This window comes from Orcinus orca, chromosome 12 (genome assembly GCF_937001465.1).
Source record: "Orcinus orca chromosome 12, mOrcOrc1.1, whole genome shotgun sequence".
Lineage (NCBI taxonomy): Eukaryota > Metazoa > Chordata > Mammalia > Artiodactyla > Delphinidae > Orcinus > Orcinus orca.
Genome location: NC_064570.1, coordinates 9,524,108 through 9,543,747, shown reverse-complemented (window position 1 = coordinate 9,543,747; position 19,640 = coordinate 9,524,108). Strand labels below are relative to the sequence as shown.

Here is a 19,640-nt window from a genome sequence, read left to right as displayed (position 1 = left end):
GTCAATGTTGAGAATATGGCTGATTTGACTTTCCTGCTCTTTTCTGTGTTACTGTAAAATTCAGTGAATAGGTCTCATTCATTCAATTGCTCAACAAGTACTTGTCAAATAGCTACCCTTTGTGAGGCATTGTGCCCAGTGCTGTGAAGGACGCATGCTGACCAGTGCCCAGTCTCACCCTCCAGGACTTCCAGTCCGGTGAGTTTCGTGAGGCATGTCCACAAACAGCCACAAGTACCATCAAGAGAAGCAAACAAAAATATTACGGAGCTTTAGGAAAAGAAGCCAGCACTTTAGCTCGGGGGTGGAGCCCAGAAAATCTTTTCACCAAGTCCTTAGGCGAACTTGAAAGTTGGGGCAGATTTAACAAGCTGAGTTAGGGGTGAGGGTGTTCCAGACACCAGCGCTGGGTGGCAGGCGCCTTTCTGGGAAGGCCAGGGGTCAGGGTTGCTGCCCCCGTATGTGTGAAAAGGGCGGTAGAGCAGGACATGAGAAGGGGAGACCGGAGACTAGGCACCATGGGGTATGGGCGCCAGAGAAGGAGCTTGAAGTTGATTTGGCAGGAGAAGGGGAGTCATTGCAGGCTTTGGAACAGAGATGTGTCGGTGTGTTTGGGGTAACCTGAAGTGGGGCAGGCAGAGGGCTGAGATGGATGTTCTGCTGTCCCCCAGGCGAGAAGCAGAGAGCTGAGGAATTCAGGGCAGTACCCCTGAGGTTCATGAGAGGCAGGGAATGGGGCCACCGTGCGGTGGAAGGATGGGCCTTAGGGCGGGAGGAAGGCTGTCTCCGCTCTACCCAAGAAGAGGGAGAGAGGAGAAGGGTACCCCCGGGGCAGCGCCCTTAGGCTTCCAGGGGGCTTCTGAAGGACTCAGACTCCAGCGGGACAGGTTTAAACATCTGGTAGACCCAGAGAACACAAAGCCGCCTTGTAACAGAGCTTCCAAATCAGCGCCTTCCAAATCCCGGCCCCCTTCCGACCCCCATGTCCTTTCTTCTCCAGCCACAGAGGGGCCAGAAACGGCACTTGGCCAGCTGGGGAGGGGGAGGAGGTTTAACACAAAACCAAGTTAGAAATTTCCACTGGTAATTAGGATTGTTACACTTTGAAATGGTTAATGAGACTGTCTGTCACTTAAAGTGACTGAAGGACTTTCTGTTACCTTCATCTCATGACCAGAAAAGTCAGGATCCGTCTGAGTTTTTCACAGGGTGGTAGGCATGTACCCATCAACTAGATTCTTCGTCTTCCTCCTTTCCCGGACCAGGGCTGAATAAATTAATTGACACTCAAGTGCAAACAACTTAAATCACAGGGTCTTGTCTCCTCCATGAGAATGTGCCAGGGGACAGAAAAGTTAAAGACGTTGATCTCTAATCCTGAATATCAGATATTGGCAAGGGCAGCAGACATCCTCGGCGGGAGGTGGGGAGAGGCGGGTGGAAGCGGTGGGGAGTCCTCCAGAGCCATCAGCCTGGAGCAGTGGGTAGCTTTACATACAGTGCACTTGGGACAACAAGAAACCGTTTAGGACATGGCTTACTCATTAACGACATCTTGCTGTGAGCAGGCAAACTCTTGAGGTCAACCAAGTTACATTTCAGAACCAAAAGGGAAAAACAAATACACCATAACCTAAGATCTACTAAATCAACTCCACAGGAGGGTTCCAACAGCACTGAAGAATCCATCTCTGGAGAAGCCAAATGGAGGTAAATAAATTCCACCCCTAAACACCCAAGGTGGATCACATCCTACTGGCTGGTCTCTCCAGGTAATATTGTCCAGCTGTGACCTGGGTGCAGCTGCCTAACAACTGTTCCAGTTGTTTCTTATTGAAACTCAATAATGAGAAAGAGGAAAAAGTTGGCCTGTTGTATTCTCTGCCTTTGTTCAAACAGGCATTCTTCTGTTGAATTATGAATTTCAGTTCTGGAAAAATTCTCCTCTACACAATTAATCATTTTCCTAACCATTTTGTTAAAAAAAAAAAAAGAGGTCCACCTAGAGTAGATTCTTTTGGACTAAAACAAAATTTTAAGGCTAATCTATATAAATTGAAGTTTATTAGTATCGGGGTCAATTTTGTGCCTTTAATATGGACTGTGTTTATTTCTGATTGTGGTACACTAGCACATTTTCAAGGCTTCATACAATTTCAGGTTGCTTTTTATATGACAATAAGAGTAACAAAGATAATGTCAGTCATATTTTATGACACAAATACTTTCTAATGTTCTTTGGAGTTTGAGTTCCTTGATATTAACTTGATTGATATCACAGTCAGAGATTTAATCAATAGATTTGCAGCAACTGATATTTATCTCCAGCTCTTCATAAAAGCTCCACATCACAGTCCAAACATGGTCCATTTAACGTAATAGACATGCCTTGGAAAGGTATCTGTTTTTGTAGCCCCTGGCACTGCACTGTACCCTAGAGCTGGGATGCAGCCATGTGAACATTTCAGGGCAGTATTAAATGGGATTTTGATTGTCACTTTATACTGAATCTTTAAAGGGAAGATGGTCATTTCCTGACAAGACTTTTATTCTCTACATGTGTCAAGTTGAAATGCAAGTTCTGTGTTAGGCTGTAGGGCTGGCCCACCTGTTTGACTCTGTATTTATTTCCCAATAAAAGAAGGGCTCCCAAAGGCAAAGCAAAAACGAAAACAGGAGGCACCCCAAGCAGCACCATCTTTTAAATGTTTTCTTTCTAATTTTCAGAACTAGTGGATCTCTGTTGCAGGAAAGCGTTTCATTTGAAGCTTTTCAGTACCTAAAATTATAAAATCAAATTTTTAAGAAAACTGGAAACCCACTGAAGAGTTTAGTTATGTCAGTGTTTGTCTGAAAACACTCTAGGAAAAGCAGTGACTCTTTTTTATGCAACAAAATCCATTGGATTAAAAAAGTCCTTTCCATAGTTAAAGAGAATGCTTTCACAAAGGGTATTTCTTCAGCTTAGACACTCTTGTATTCCTTTTTTCCACAGCAATCTCTGTATATCTTCTTGTCCTCGTTGCCGAATTCACTTTTCTATGAGAATCTCTGACGATGTTCAAAAAGGCTCTAAGTGCCTGGGAGTTTGGGCGGGGACGTTGATGCAGGACAGACAACTAATAGTTTTTTATGGTCTCCCATGAATCCTGTGAAGAGAAGTCACAACAGGCAATCCAGCCCAAGTGTGATCTGATACTTTCTGTCGTTCATTCTGTTCTGTTTCTGCAGGGGAGCTGGTGTGGGAAAGATGAGACAAGTTAGAAATGTCACATATTTTGTGTCTCTAAATCAGGTGATTCTCTTGGAGACCGCAGTCCACTTGTCTGGTGGGCAATCTTACCTAGTCATGTTTGGGGTTGCTCTTCCATCTTCTTAAAGTGGCTGGAAAGTCTCTGGTTTCTGCAGAGCAGGGGATTCAGGACAGGCCCTTGGTCTTTAGTTCACAGTAACCACTCCACATAGACCTGAGTCACCAGCCGCTGGAAAACTAGATGCTCTAACTTGCCTGATGTTGGTCTCAGCAAAGGGGACCATGGCCTGTGGTCCCCGAGGCCTGGATGCTTGCCAGCATCCCCTTGCCGTCCCATCAGAGACCTTGCCACCTCCCTGCAAGTACTGCACAGGAGTGGGGTGCTGTCCCCAACACCCCAGGAATGAGCCCCCTGGCTCACCTCTTGAGCAAAGCTTTCCAACCCTTTCTTCTCCAGCTCCCTCTCTTTGTGTGGTCTTGAGTATCTGGAAGAGTATCCCCTGGTGAGGCAGACCATCTGGGAGGTGCTTTCCACTCTGGATGTGACAATTCCATGATTCTGTGTGGTGTTCCTCAAAGCCCATGAGGTTACTGAATGTGATGACAATACACTGACCATAGTCATTGCAGGGCCATCCTTCACCCAGCTCCAGGCACCAAGCTACTTTTCACTCTGCCTCTCACCGCCTCTGCAGAGTCAGGGAGCAATGACAGTGGACCAGGGTGGTGCTTAAGCCTGGTTCCTGGATCCCTGGAGCCAGCTGGCATAGATGTCAGTCTGTCCCAAGGGCATCTCTCCCTGACTCATCACAGCCCCTGCTGCGTGTCAGTTCATTCACTGCAGGACAGTGAAGGGGTTTCGTAGAATCGAGATGCGCCGTGTTCATCCGTTGGTAGCTCAAATGCCTTCTTGAAGAGCATGAGACTATTATATTCCAGCTGCCTAAATCCTTTTAATCCTCTTCGGAAACGGCCTGCAAGTACATTTCCATAGCTCATTAACCTCTTTTGCATAGATTAGCTCCAAAATATTGAAAAAGTGATTTCTTGCCTTTTGAGGGTGGCTTGTGGTTCTCTGCGTTCCGTGCCCTGAGTTGTCTGACCCAGGGAGGAAGGGCCGGGTGTGATGAAGACAGTTCCAAGCTGGTGTCGTCCTATGTTATGCAATTCCAGAGATGGGTGGAGCGTCACATAAATCATGTGCTCTGTTTACAGTACAAAGGGTGCAAGCTCTGTGCATCTTACATGGATTGTACAAGCAGGGTTATTTTAATTTTTCTGCCAGTGTCTTTCCTGAGTACCACGGTGGGAGCAGAGGATTATTGTAGCTGAGAAGGGGGGTTAAATTGTCCACAAGAGAGAATTGCAGACCTCCCCAAAGGTAAATGCTTAAAACATAGATGAATTTTTAATGGAAATCAATTTTGCTTCTCCAAAAAAGCTGTTAGTTTCTTGGAAAATACAGAGTGATCACTGTTGATTACTGACATTGTATTTCCTTTCTTTCTCCCCTCCCCCCCGCCTTCCCAACCTGCTGGCAGCTGTCCGTATCTAGCAGTGAAAATCACCCCTGCTATCCCCGTGGTCGGTGGCATTCTGTTCTTCTTTGTGATGGGGACCCTGCTGCGCACCAGCTTCAGCGACCCTGGCGTCCTTCCGCGAGCCACACCTGATGAAGCCGCCGACCTGGAAAGGCAAATAGGTAACCCTGAAGGTCCGCCCTTAGCCTCTGGTCACTGCCCACCTGTGCTCAGCCCCAGTGCGGGAGGACAAACGAGGAGCCCGTGCAGGAGGGGCTGGGCGCTGGACAGTGCCAAGTCCCCGGGGAGGAGTCCCGAAGTTTTCATTCACTTGGCCTGAGGATGACCTGAGTAGGAGGTGGGATGGAAAGTGGTCGGAGGTAAGGCTGAGGGTCCGGTGCACTGGAGGCAAGAGTCCCAAAGTTTTCATTCACTTGGCCTGAGGATGACCTGAGTAGGAGGTGGGATGGAAAGTGGTCGGAGGTAAGGCTGAGGGACCGGTGCACTGGAGGCAAGCTGGCGGTGCCGTCAGGCAGCCCGCTGCCACCGAGCTCTTTGAAACCCGAGCGTCCGAGTCCCTCCGAGAAGGAGCCTCTGTTGTGAAAGCTGTAGTTCCTGGTGGCTGCTCTTCATTCCCTTTTATTATCATCATAGCTGAACTCTGGTTTCCATGATGTAAACCTGGAAACGTTACATCTTAGACTACTGTCCTATTTATCCAGCCTAGGATCCAGCATTTCCTTTATTAAGGCATAACAAAGATGTATATTTCTGGTATATATTGAGATGAATGGCTTTATTTTTCCTTAGATATTGGAAATCCTAGGATTAAAAATTTCCAGCAATCCATTTTAAAGATATTAAAACCAATCCTAATCCCTCATACAAAGAACCCTTAAAGTCCTTTTTTTAATTAAAAAGAGAGCTTCCTCTTAAAAGTTTGCCTTTGTGAATGTGTAGCTTTGCTGTGGTACAGTGATAATTTGACAAGCGTGGCAGGGGGCTGTGATGACTCAGTGTGAACATAAAGTTTAGGCATGAAAAATCATTTGACAGAAATAGTTCTCTCCCAGTGGGCTTCCGTTCACAGCCCACTCAGATGAAAGACCCCCACTTTCCACAGTATAAAGAGGTACAAGTGTGGGTCTTGATAGGTACCATCTGCTCTGGTCCACCTCCCCAAGTGCTGAAGCACAGACATGTCCTTCTCTGAGCAGCTGCTTCCATCCTTCATCCCTGTAACCTGGGAGGGAAGCAGTAAAGGAGTTGATTATGGGAGTGTATGTGAGTTGTCTGCTGGGCTGCAGCCTCCTTGTGTCCTGAGGTAGGGAAGTGGGGAGACAGTCTCTTTCTTTGACACCACCTATTGAGATTTGAACACAGGGTATTATTTCATAATCTAAAGCCTACATTTATAGCTTGTTAATAATCTGTAAAGGCCATCCATGACGGTCATTGAATTTGATCACATCCCAGCAAGTTTGTGAGGAAGACTTTATTATGACACCCATTTTACAAATAAGAAAACGGAGCCCGAGAGTGGTTAAATGGGAGAAAGTGGCAGAGCCAGAGCCTTCAACCCAGGTCTCCTGGGTCTCATCCGTTGTTCTTTAGGGATGTTCTTGTTCTTGAAGTCCCAGTTTCCTTCAAGGAATAGAACGGGGCCTCTAGAAACTGCGTAGTCTATGCCCATGTCAAACTGGTACAAGCTCGAAACTCCTACTCAAGCAGTGTGCAGACAGCCCAGCTCCCCACACTGGCCGTTAAGCATTTTCCTGCTGTGATCCTATTTTCCATCCCACCTCCCTGTTAGTGCTAGGAGCACCTGCAGAATCAGCAAGGTCAGGAACTGGGGGGTTTTCTGCCTTCCTTACAAAGTGGATAATAAAGAGTGCCATTGGAATTCTCTATTATGAATGCAGATTCTAAGAGGCACAGACTTTCCATCATTAACATTGAGGAAGTTGAATGATTCGCTGAAGTGCAATTTTTTTGTTGTTTTTTTTTTCTTAAAGTTGATAATCTCAGAGCAGTATTTTTCAACATAAGCAATTTTTAAAAACCAGCTCTGCCCCCATGTCTCCGCCCCCCAGAGACACAGATTCTGTGAGAGAACTAGATGGGGTAAAGAATAAAACCAAATTTTGTTTCCCGTGAAGGAGAGAAAAGGGACTGTAGAGACAGGGCTTTGGCATGGCAGAAATGAGTAGCCTGGCACATCCTTCCCTGAAAGGCAATGATGAGCCTAGACAAAATAGTCAGAAACAATCATTTCATGACTCTGGAATTTGAGGAGTGGTTATTCATGAAAAACTGACGAACTCTGGGTAAGAACAGTGGGAGTCTGTGGCATTCTGTCCTGGGGCTGCTCTAATCGCTAACCTGCGTTCAGAGGTGAGGAAGTTCTACCTGGACAGGACAAGCCCTGAAAACCAGCAGCATCTCTGTCTGAGGGGCTGACTTGATTTGGAGTGGAGCATGGAAAAAACCAGAAACTGAAACTTTCACCTTAAGAAACTGGACAAAGAAGAGCAAACTGAACTCAAAGCAAGTAGGAGTAAGGAAGTCTTAAAGATGACAGTGGAAATCAATGAAACAGAATATGGAAAACAACAGAGAATATCAGTGAGCCCAAAAGTTAGTCCTTAGAGAAGGTCAACAAAATTGACAAACCTGTGACTATACTCCCCTGACCTTCCACTCCAAAAAAAGACAGAGAAAAAGAGAGAAGATGTGAATTACCAAAATCAGGAATGAAAGCAGGGGCGTCACCATAGGATTTTAACTTTATGCTACAAATTAGACCACTTAGACAAATGGACAAATTCTTAGAAAGCCACAATTACCAAAAAGAACGACTCAGGAAGAAATAAAAAATTGGAAAAAACACATAGCAAGTAAAGAAACTGGTTGTCCATATTAGAAAGATGAATTTGAACCCTTACCTCACACCATACATGAATTTTAAATGAATCATAGACCTACATATAAGAGCGAAAATGATAAAACTTCTGAAGGAAACATAGGGAAAATTTTCATGACCTTGTGTTAGACAGAGTTCTTAGATATGACACCAAAAACGTGATCTGTAAAAGAAAAAGATGATAAATTGAATTTCATCAAATTAAAAACTTTTGTGCTTCAAAAGATACCATTTAAGAAAATGAAAAGACAAACCACAGACTGGGAGAAAATATTCACAAATCGAACATCTGATAAAACATTTCGTACTTGTATCTAGAACATATTAAGATCTCTTACAAGTCAATAATAAGACAAACAACCCAATTAAAAGATGGGTAAAGAATTGAACATTTTTTTCAAAGCATATATATGAATGGCCAATAAGCACATGAAAAGGTGCTCAACATCATTAGTTGTTAGGGAAATGCAAATCAAAACCATAGTGCAGTACCACTTGACACCCACTAAAATGGCTCCAACCAGAAAGACGGACGGTGTTGATGAGGATGTGGACAAATTGGAACCCTCATGCGTTACAGGTGGGAACGTAAAATGGTGCAGCCACTTTGGAAAACTCTTCTCAAAAGTCCTCAAGAAGTTAAAGTTACCATATGACCCAGCAATTCTACGCCTCCGTATATATCCAAGAGAAATGAAAATACACGTGCTTGTATGTGCATTATACCTAATAACCAAAAACTGGAAACAGCCCAAATGTCCATCGGTGGGTGAACTGATGTACAGTATGTGGTCAGTCCACACAATGGAATACTGTTAGGCAGTAACATGGAGCAAAGTGTTGACACAGGTTGAAAGAAGCCCAATCAGAAGACTAAATACTGTGTGGTTCCATTTATATGAAATGTCCAGAAAGGGCAAACTTTCTGGAGAGCAAATCAGGGATTGCCCAGGCTGGGGCTAGGACTGAGGGCTGACCACACATGGATGTGAGAGAACTTGTTGGAGGGATGAAAATGGTGTAAAATGCATTGTGGTGATGGTTGCATAAACTAAGACATTTACTAAAATCATTGTATTGTGCACTTACAATGGATAACTGTTATGTAATGTAATTTATACCACAATAAAGCTGTCAAAAATAAAAAGGAGGAAGAGAGGAAAGGAGAGAGGAGGAGGATGGAGGAGAAGGAAGAAGGCTCTCCTGTCCTCTGGTTGTGGGACTTTAGGCTAGTTGTGCACTTTCTAAACCTCATCCCACCATGTTCTTAACTTCAACATGGGAATAAGGACCCAGAGCCTGTGAGGTTCTTGTCAGGATTAGCTCAGTAAATCGTAGAAATTTTTGAGAAAAATTCTCGTCTTTTCCCACTTGGTTCTCTCTTCACCTTCTATAAACACAGATTCTCATAAAAAGCGACCCGGTTTGTGATGGAAATAAACAGCAGAGCTGGTCTAATGCTTTATAAGGAGTTCTCCCGTATATCACTTGGCTGTGGAAAATAAGATGATGTTTCAATGAAATCCTACCACATTTATTTCGTGCTCTCTAAAGAAGGAAAAATGAAAAATGCGATTTGGAAACTTTTTATTATTAGGGCTATTGATTCCAATTATCCATTGTATTTCTCTGCGTGTAGAAGCCCAGAACAGCCACTTGAAACCGTCCATCTGAGGAGCTGATTGAAGATTTGCCAAGCATCTGACCAGCTACCCCGTCTTCAGATTTCTGGAGAGGAGTGGGTGGTGAAGAGGAGGCTGTGTGTCTCAGAGTCTGTTCCAAGTCTCTGGAAACGCCTTACACTTCTTTCTTCTGAAAGAGCCTTCCCAATAACTCATGTTGCAGCTAAAAAGACAGCCAAGAATGCCAACAGGGGTCTAGGGAGGTCCTGCTGGGGTCATTGGAGTCCTGCTTGGAAACTTTTTAGTTTTGGAAACTCAGTTCTTTCAGTTCACTCGGGGACGATCAGATACTAAGCAACTGATTTGGGCTTAGAAAAAATTACGATACCACATTCACGGGCTCCAAGCATTTCATTTCAATTAGGGATAGACCTTTCTAGGGATCAAAATAGGGGAAAGAGGCGGGTCTCCCTCCTTCCTTCTGTTCCGTGTGCATCTCTTCCCATCCTGAGGTTGCCAAGACAGGGACGGCAACTGTGAGCTGAGATATGCACTCCGCCTGTTGGGCTCTAAAAGCAAGGCTAGTTATTTAGGAAGCTCTCTCCCCGTGTCACAGTAACCCCGACCCCAAGTAAGTGATCTAATGGCTGCTTGGTGAGGATGGAATCAGATTAAAGGAAGCCAGGTGGCCTTTAAAAAGTTCACCTGTGCTATGGCAGAATCTGAAGAATTATTGTCTCCACTCTGAACCTTTTACTGGCCGGCTAGACTACCACTCTGCTGGACAGTGCCCATGTTTGCGCCTCCCTTCCCTCTGCTCTGACCCCCTCTCCCCTCCCTCCTCTTCCTCTCCTCCCCCTTCTCCGCCGCCTTCTCTCCTCTCCTCTCCTCCGTCCTCTCCCTCCTCCTTTCTTCTTCTTTCTCTCTCTCTCCCATACTCTTTTGGTCAAATTCTCATCATCCAAGAATTTTCCTGGTAGTACCCGGAAACAGTCACCATTTCTAACACTGGAGTTTATCTTTCATTGCCTCTTAAAGCTGTCCTTGGGCTGGGTATCCTCTAGAGGAGCCGTCTAGGAAGCAGGCAGTCAGCTTCCTGCCTCCACGGAGGCACTGGCCTTGTCAGCAGCTCAGGTCTACACTGTCCCAGAGAGTGCAATTCCTGCAAGGGCTCTGGAAACAGGGTGTGTTCACCACCCATCTGACTTGTTAGTTTTCTCCCCAAAGACATCTTAATTCTATGTTTAAGAGTAGAAACATTTTCATTGGAATTTTAATAACACTGATGGAGTTTTATTGAAGAAAATGCTTTCTGAGGAGAACATTCTTAAGCGAATTTAAGACCTTAATTTTCTCTATTGTAAAGCTACACTATTTCCAATTTTTTCTCATTGCCATTTTTATTGTACCAAAATTATTTTTATTGGAGAGATTTCTGTGTAAAATTTATAACTAAGATTTTTTTTTAATATTATGAAAGCTGCCATTATGAATTTTCTTTTTTTTTTTTTTTCAATTTTTGGTTGCATCCCATAGCATGTGGGATCTTAGTTCCCTGACCAGGGATTGAACCCACTCCCCCTGCACTGGGAAGTGCAGTGTCTTAACCACTGGACTGCCAGGGAAGTCCCAGATTTTCTTATAGAACTGTTATTTCTACTACAACAAATTTACCTGGTGACTTAATTTTTTACTGTGTGACTTTTTTAAGCCATAATTGGCTTCTTTTTGTGTTAGTTATTTCTACTGGTAATATTCACCATAAAATTGCTTTTAAAATTGATGGTTTCATTTATTTTTTGCCTTATAACTAGTCTATTGGCTGTGATTGCTCTGTGATGACCTCTTCCCATACATTTTGCAGTCACGTTGTATGCTGTATACTAGATAGCCACACTTGAATATGCAAGAAAAAAAGAAAAAAGGCAGGCATCAAAGATGGTTAATTTGATTGATTTTTGCCAGTTTTCTTTTCAGAAGGTGACATTTTCTGTCCATTTCTCCTATTCTTATTTGCACCTCCCTACTCATCTCCAAAATTACCGCAGTTAATCCTTTGTGTAATTTTTATTTGCAGTGTGGTCATTTCAGGACCTCATGAACATTCTGCTAGACCAAGAACTTTGTCTAGAATTGAACTGCACCTGCCTCTCTGGGATTCCTTCCTGCCTTTCCCATTCGCTCTCCCCTGCTGCCTGTTCTCTACCCTGTTCTTTCCAGCATTATTATGATGCTACTTCATTAGCTTTTAGACTTTCTCTTTTATGCACCAGCTTAAGCATTTACCTGTGTCCACTGAAATAAAATATTCCCTGCCCTTTTCCTGTAAAGTAATTGGTTTATTGGTCCATGATGAAAAGGTAGAATAGTATTAATAGCTATTTTTATTAAGTACTTCTCTTGTGCCCGGCATTATGCTAACCTCTTTCCATGTATGATCTCATTTAAGACTCACAACAGCCACTCCATGATGTTTAGACGCTATTAATGTTCCTATTTTATGTAAGAGAAAGCTGGTGCTCAGATTTGCTGAAGGTCATCTGACCAGAGCTGGCAGTCAAATACAGGTCGGTCTGCCATGACACCCTGTGCTATTAACCACCGCCTGCTACTGCCCACCATCTTGTTGCCCCAAGGGGAAATTTCTGGGACCCCTGGAGCAGGTAGCACTTCCCTTTGCCCGTAAGTTATATTCTCTCTCCCCGCCCCAAATTGTCAGCATCATCTGGTCCTCCAACTTCCCTGGCCCATTGGCTGGGTCTCCCTGTCATAGCCACGGTCAGAAATAGAGAGCCGTGTCCAGCACACTGTGGCTAGCGGGCCTGGTTCTCAAATCCTGAGCCCAAGTGGGTGGAGAAGAACTACAGGGAAACTCCAGACAACCTGACGGCCCTATTGGAGCTGCCTCGCTGATGTCTAGTTGTTCCCTGATGCTTGTGAAGGAGTTAAGGGAAGGGGGGGGGCAGGGTGTCCTACCATATCTGAAATACCTTCTAGAAGAGGCATTTCCTTGTTTAGGAGAAAATGCCAGAGTCATCTAGTGTGTACTGATGCCAGGGAAGGGTAGTGAGTCTCCTATAGAAACGCAGAGTGGTTGCTTAGAATGTCAAACTTCCTGATTGTCTCTTTTAAAAAAAAATCCCACCCTGGGAGAGCTGGAAACCAGATGTCACAGTTCAGAATTATGGTATTTGGGGAAATACCACAAGGTTCCAAAGGGTCTAGTTCTGAGGGATGGAAGGAGCTGGAGATTTTGTTTTACTGAAGGATTTGGAAGAACGGGTGTGTTTCATCCAGGATGCTCGTTGAAGCCTATGTTATTTCTTCTTCCTGTAGAAGTCCAAACTTTTGGGAATGTACTGTGTGCTGGAACTGAGGCCAGTTTCTGATGCAAATGTATTTACTGAGCCTAAATTCCTAAATCTACATAGGTATTTTAGTGACCTCCGTAGTCCCCATCCTAAATCTACTGGGTGTGTCTCAATATAGTTGAAGATTTGACTTATATATGTGTATGTATGTACAGATTGGAAAATCTTCTGTAGAACTGATGAACTCCTTCCTAAAAGCAATGCTATCACTTCATTTCAGGTAAGGGGAAATCTCTCTCTCTCTCACTGCACCAATATCACAGTCTTTAAAGAGTCTGTGTTAAATCAGCAAAGTGATGACATAGAGCAGTGTTGACATGCTTTACTTTAAAAAAAAAAAGTACTGTAATTGTAATCATTTCTCATATACAAGGCCACAAAAAGGGGAAAGATGATGAAAGAACCAGGGTGAGGAAAATGTCAACTTCAAGGGAACGGCGGAAGCCAGGTGCTGCAAGGAGGGGAAGTAAAGGATCAAGTGGCATGAAAGGGATGGGAAAATTGGGACCACGTGGTTCAAGAATATGGCCAAAGGAAAGAGCAAGAGTCTGGAGCTTGTTAATGGAAATTAGAGGCCCATCCTCACCCAGCTGGGGGCACTAAGAAGACTGCTGACTCACGGATCTCCTGGCTGTAATACAAGAGCTTTCTCAGCTCACCTCCCCGACTGCAGGTAGGCTGGTTCATTGCAATGCTCTGAGTCATAGGAAGTCCCAGTTTAAAGGGACCTCAGCAATCATGGAGTCTGTCCTGGACAACTCCCTTAGTTTACAGATGAGTAAACCAAGTCTCAAAGAGAGACAGGTATAAATCCGCCAATGCTCACACAGAGCGAATCTGAGACAGACCTGAGACTCCAGCCCTGGGGTCCTGACGCCACGTGCAGGTGCTATACCTCTCCTTTGACTTTTTTTGCTTCTGAAACTGAATCCCTAAATCCTAAATCAAAGCGAGGTCCATGAAAAAGCAACATCAACATCACCTGGGAGGGGCTTCCCTGGTGGTGCAGTGGTTAAGAATCCGCCTGCCAATGCAGGGGACACGGGTTCAAGCCCTGGTCCAGGAAGATCCCACGTGGTGCGGAGCACTAAGCCCGTGCGCCACAACTACTGAGCCTGCGCTCTAGAGCCCGCGAGCCACAACTACTGAGCCCAAATGCTGCAACTACTGAAGCCCGTGCGCCTAGAGCCCGTGCTCTGCAACAAGAGAAGCCACCGCAATGAGAAGCCAAGTGGCCCCTGCACCGCAACAAAGAGTAGCCCCCGCTCGCCACAACTAGAGAAAGCCTGCGCACAGCAACGAAGACCCAGCGCAGCCAATAAATAAATAAATAAATATTTTAAAAATCACCTGGGAACTGAGTAGACCTGCAGGACCTCAGCCCCCAGCCCACCTGCTGAATCAGCGTCTGTCCTTTAAACCAGACGCAGGTAATTCCCATGAAAGCTGAGAAGCACAGCCCTAAAGCCCTTCCACCTCCCTCCCTGCGACGGGTGCCCAAACCTATGACCGTCCTCTCCAACAGTCAGTATTTGCTTCCTCTCCTCTTAAGCTCTCGGGACCATCATATTTTCAGGAGTTTGGCGCACTACAACTTCATTTACTTTGAGCATTCAGTGTAACAACTTCCTGCAGCAAATCTGAGTAGGTGCTTCACATTCTTTATTACTACTTATGAAAACAACTGTATCAATAAATATTTTCCCTTTAGATAGTGCTTTGCAGAGTTCAAAGTCCATCTATGTTTTCATCATCAGTAAAGTATGTGGCCATGAGCGCCGGCTCTGTCAATAAGTTGATTGAGCCTGCATCCCAACTGTTCCACTCGCTGTATAATCCTGAGAAGTGTTTGAACTTCTCTGGGCCTTGATTTTGATGCATATAAAATAGATCCACTAAGTGCAACGATCCATTCTAGTGTTGTTATTCTGTGATTCTAGAAATAAACCCTTCTTCCTCCTTTGCTTGACCATGAAAATCTGGCAACCTAAATGCTTTAGAAGGTTATTAAGCCTATTCAGCTACTGAAACAGGAGTGACATATTCCGTTAATAATTTTAGAACGCAAAGCTGTGCGCACACCCATGTAAACTCAACAAGTAAACTGTAGTTGCTGCGAAATAAGCGAGATATTTAAATGACTCACTGGAATATTACTATCGTTATTACCTTAACTGGTATGCTTGGGAGGGTAAAGCAGGATGATGAAACAGTACCCTCTGAGTGAGGGAGTGAGTCGGCCAGTCAGTAGGTTTTAGAGGGAAGTCAAAGCTAAAGCACTTATCCAGGCAGGGCCTGTTGGGCAAAATGGGATCTGGTCACGCCGCCGCCGCCGCCGCCGCCGGTGTGTGCGTTGGGCGGGATGGGGAGGGAGGCGAGAATGGCCTTTCAGGAGAGAAGTCCCCCCGGAGAAGGTTAATCAGAAGAGTGAGCAGGCTCTTTGTGCCGGGAAGTGGGAGGCATTTTCTTCTGACAAGTGTAGAGTAGCATGAAAGGCAGCTCAGGAATAAAAGGAAACAAAGGACTCTGGGAGGAGAGAGGAAATGGAGTGGCAAGGAGGGGGGGCGGGGCTCAGCTGGGAGGAGCCGGGAGAGGCCGAGCAGGTGCAGGTCCAGGAAAGGATTACCCGCCACGCTGAGCAGCAGAGATGATTTAAGGAAGGAGTGCTGTGGTCAGAGAAGCAATAGGTCTGCCTTGCCGTTTTCTTGGGAAGAGCTTTTTTTTTTTTTTTCTTTTAACAGCCCGGGGAGTCATCCCACATACTGCTTTGTAACCAACACCTGCACGTTTTGTGGCTGGAGTCTAAATTAGGAATCCAATTTAAGTGAGAGCCTCTTACCAAGCAACCCATTCGTTACTGTCTCTGCTTATCCTTATCCCTCACCTGTCAGATGCCCGTGTGTCATTTATGCACTCGCATACTCTGTGAATGTGTAACTTCGTTGACATGTTACCTTTGGGGTCTGTGATATCAATGAAACTGTGTCATAATAATCACTCTCTGAAACCTTGATGTAATCCAACCAACTCACCGTTGTTTTCCAAGTGAACTTTCTTCCTCTTTCTTTGGAGTTTAATGCTGCAGTGTAGGGATTTACAGCTGGTTTGGGGGGCTGGGGCATGCTATATCTCCCTTCCCTCCTGTGTCCTAGAAAACTCAAATCTAGGTTATGGGAGAGAGCTCAACTGTTGTGTTTCTTGTAGATAAGTTCTGAGGCTAAGACTCATCGCCTAAGATATAAGTAGACTAACATCAGCTGTGTTGTCCAAGCTTGTGATGGGCATTAGCACTCAGAGGCTGGAAGGTACATGAAAGAGGACAGGGAAGGCTTGAGGTGGTTCTATCTGGAAGAATGGTGGGGCGCTTCCTGCCACCATGTTTGGTACAGAAAAAATTCCTAACATTTTTCATGTATCCAGATTTATCTTCCAAGGCTCCTGTAGGAAAAAGTTGGCTTATGTAGGTGGACAGAAGTGAAGACCATTTATTTGGAAACTGTGGATTAACACTTTCTAAGAGAAAACAGAAATCCAAGTGGATGAATGCCATACTTCATACCATCAGAATCTGGAGTGTGCACTTGACAAAATCTCTTTATTTTCCTTTAAGGGTAGAAACTTGAAGTCCAGGGGTCCTTGAGTGAGTGAATGGATGGGTTACTCCTTGCACTCAATAGAAATCAATAGAACAGAAATAGGCTAAAATCTCCTGTGGCCCTCACAAAACTAAATGGAACACGCTTGGAGCGATACTGAGTTCAACAGAAATAGAATGCAAACCACATGTGTAATTGCACATTTTCTAGTGACATTAAAGTGAAGAGGGATAGGTGAAATTAATTTTAATAGTGTATTTTATTTAGCCCCGTATATCCAAAATAGTATCATTTCGACATGTATTCAAGATAAAAAAGTACCAACAAAATCCCTTACATTTTGGTGGGTTTTTTGGTATGAAGTCCTTTCAGTGTGTATCTCGCACTTACAGCACTTATAGCAATTCCGATGCGCCACGTTCCACCTGCTCAGTAGATACACATGGCTAGCGGCTGCCATATTGGACAACATGAACATACAGAACAAAGAATTGGGCCTAAATAGTTATTGGAATCTCTGAGAGTTCTTGGTATTGTTTATCTTGTTTGGGGATCATTTGAATAACCACTGGATTCCTCCTTTGAGATCCTCCGCCTGTTATGTATTCCATAATACATATCTGAAGGCAGAGTCAAGCATCTCTGGAGAGTTGAACAACCACAGAACTCATGCGTCTCAAAGGAATTAGTCGGGGAATGGGTGGCTTGCTTTCCCGTGGTCTGTTTCCTAAGATACAAATATAGTGACTCAAATGGGAAATTTAAGAACAATACCCGGGGACTTGAATGATCTGGTATGGACTCATCTAAGGGAAGCGTGCCGTGTTTATGCTTTGGGGACCAGTGTCACAGGTCATGGCCAAGCTAAGCCCTCTCTGCATGGATCCTCAGGACTGGGGAGCTGTCATTTAACAGTTGTCACAGATTTCCCGAGCTCACCCATGGGCTGGGGTGAGAGTATCCAGGGTTATCAAAGCCTCTGAGTACGACGTGCTAGCAGAAGGCTGTTGAAAAGTTTACTTCTGGTGCCTCATGGGAGAAGTTTGTCTTTCACTTCCTATCAAAGGATTGCTGATTATCTAAAGCCAGCTGGAGCTGTTGTCTCGCTGTTGGGACTGTCCTCCCCGTGTGTGGTGTGTGTGTGTGTGTGTGTGTTGTCAAGGGTTGCTCCAAAGCCAAAAATCCCAGCAGGAGGACACGTGGGGCATATATTATTTTACGAGATGTAACTCTTCTGCACTCACTCAGGTATAATGGATTCATTTGGGAGGGCGAGAGTTGGGCCATCGCCAAGTGTCAGTGAGGCCAGAACTTTCAGATTGGATCCTGGTAACACTCCTTATGTCATATGGTTGATTTGAAGTTTGAAATTACTTGGAGAAGAGGCCCACTTGAAAGGTGGCTTCTGATCCTTAATTAGTTGTTTTTTTTTTTTAAGATTTTTAAAGTCTTTATTAAATTTGTTACAGTATTGCTCCTGTCTTATGTTTTTGGTGTTTTGACCGCGAGGCACGTGGGCTTTTAGCTCCCCAACCAGGGATCGAACCCACACTCCCTGCATTGGAAGGTGAACCACTGGACCACCAGGGAAGTCCCAATTAGTTTGTTTTTAGCTTGTGCAGTTTCACCATGGTTCAGGCCTATCTTATTGAACATGAATGTCACATGAGCCTCCTCTAAAAGGACAACGTAACACTCTCGCCAGGACTTTTTATCTAATTATTATTATAAATTCCGCAGCGTATGCATGACTCTTTGATGGACTGGGATTCTAGGCTTTTCAAGCCAGTGAGTGAAGCATGGGCATTTGGGACAGGGCTGCCCCTCTGTTTTCCTGGTCACCGCTCTGCAGAGAGAGCTTATTAAGAGCAGCTACACAAGAATGCCTGTGGTTGCCTGCTTTCCTCAGCTTCCTCACCTGGGCAGGAGTAGGTTAAGGGCTCGCTCACTTGTGCTCTGTTTAAACCCCCATCCAGTTACAGGTGCTTACGACCGAGGTGCGAGTGATAGTCTTTTCTTCCCTGTTACCATCTTTTCAGACCAGGAGACAGTTGCTGGGTGTTTCATTTATTTCCCTGCATGCTGTTCACCTGTGCCTTAATCCGCTGTACATCAATTTTAGCACTGAGGCACCTTCCTCATCGCCTCTGCCATTCTAGAAAAAAGAAGGACACATTTTTCTCTTAGATACGGATGGGAAGGTTTTGCTGTCATATATGATATTAATCCCATGAATACCAACAAAAACGTCAAGTTCTAAGAAAAGAACCCAGAAATGAAAGCGGTGGAGAACAGGTCACGTGGGTGTGTGATTGTGGCCAGTGTTGAGAGGAAGCTGTCTGTAGTTGGACAAACTTTTGCTGGGTGACTACAGAGAGATGACTGCATTTTTCTCCGAACGAGCACAGAATGCTTCAAACATTTATGTGGTTATTTTTTATCTTATGATGACATATCCCAGACACTTAATGAAAAGTATTCCCGGCTGGTTGTTTAGTTAGAAAATGAATCATTATCAGTTAATCTATTTTAAGCACGCACTGTCTTAAGAACTATGGAAGAATCAAAAATCTAGCTGGAGGCTGGCATACAGAGTGAAAACACTGAGGCTTCTTTTTTTAAACAACAGAAATTTATTTTCTCGCAGTTCTGGAGGCTGGAAGTCCCAGATCAATGTGTCGGCTGGTTTGGTTTCTCCTGAGGCCTCTTGTCCTCAGCTTGCCTGATGGCCAAGAAGGCTTTTTAAAACAAACAAGCAAACAAAGGAACGTCATTAAGGGCAGATGGTTGTGATGCAGGGTTTACAATGTTTGCGCTGCTGACAGTTTGAGGCAGAGAATTCTTTGCAGTGAGGGCTGTCCTGAGTTTGCAGGATGGGTAGCGGCATCCCTCCCCTCTACCCACTAGATGCCATGAGCACCCCCTGCCCCAGCTGTGAGAATAAAACTGTCTTCTGACAGTGCCAAATGTCCCCTGGGAGGTAAGATCACCCCAGGTAGAGAAACTGAATTTGTGAGGATTGAGGGAACCATGAACCTAGGAGAGAATCAAGAGAGATTAATCACGGGGAGTTGTCTGGGAAAAGCAGATCTGAGCTGGATCTCAAAAGACAAGAGGATAAGAATTGCCTGAGTCCATGGTCCCTGGGGTGGAGGTGGGCAGAGAATAGGAGAAGGGAGACATTTTAGAAAGTAGTGACTGAAAAGGGCATATAGGAACCCAAACAAGATTTCTTTGGCCAGCATGGGTGGTACATAAGAGTAAGGGGCAATAGTGAATGAATCTGGCTGGTGTTTGTGGTGGGTAATAGCCGCTCAATACAGGTTTCAAAAGGCAAGAAAATAGAACCAGGAAA

At 44.7% G+C, this 19,640-nt stretch overlaps 1 protein-coding gene across 2 annotated transcripts in view; it reads left to right on the top strand.

Moving 5' to 3' along the window:
• Nucleotides 1-19,640, top strand: part of ZDHHC14 (zinc finger DHHC-type palmitoyltransferase 14) — a 276,699-nt gene that overhangs the window by 167,357 nt on the left and 89,702 nt on the right. For both annotated transcript variants that reach the window (XM_012536454.3, XM_004263681.4), the window contains exon 2: nucleotides 4,795-4,955. In XM_012536454.3, the coding sequence (XP_012391908.1) occupies nucleotides 4,795-4,955 (161 nt within the window). The remainder of the gene's footprint in view (nucleotides 1-4,794; nucleotides 4,956-19,640) is intronic.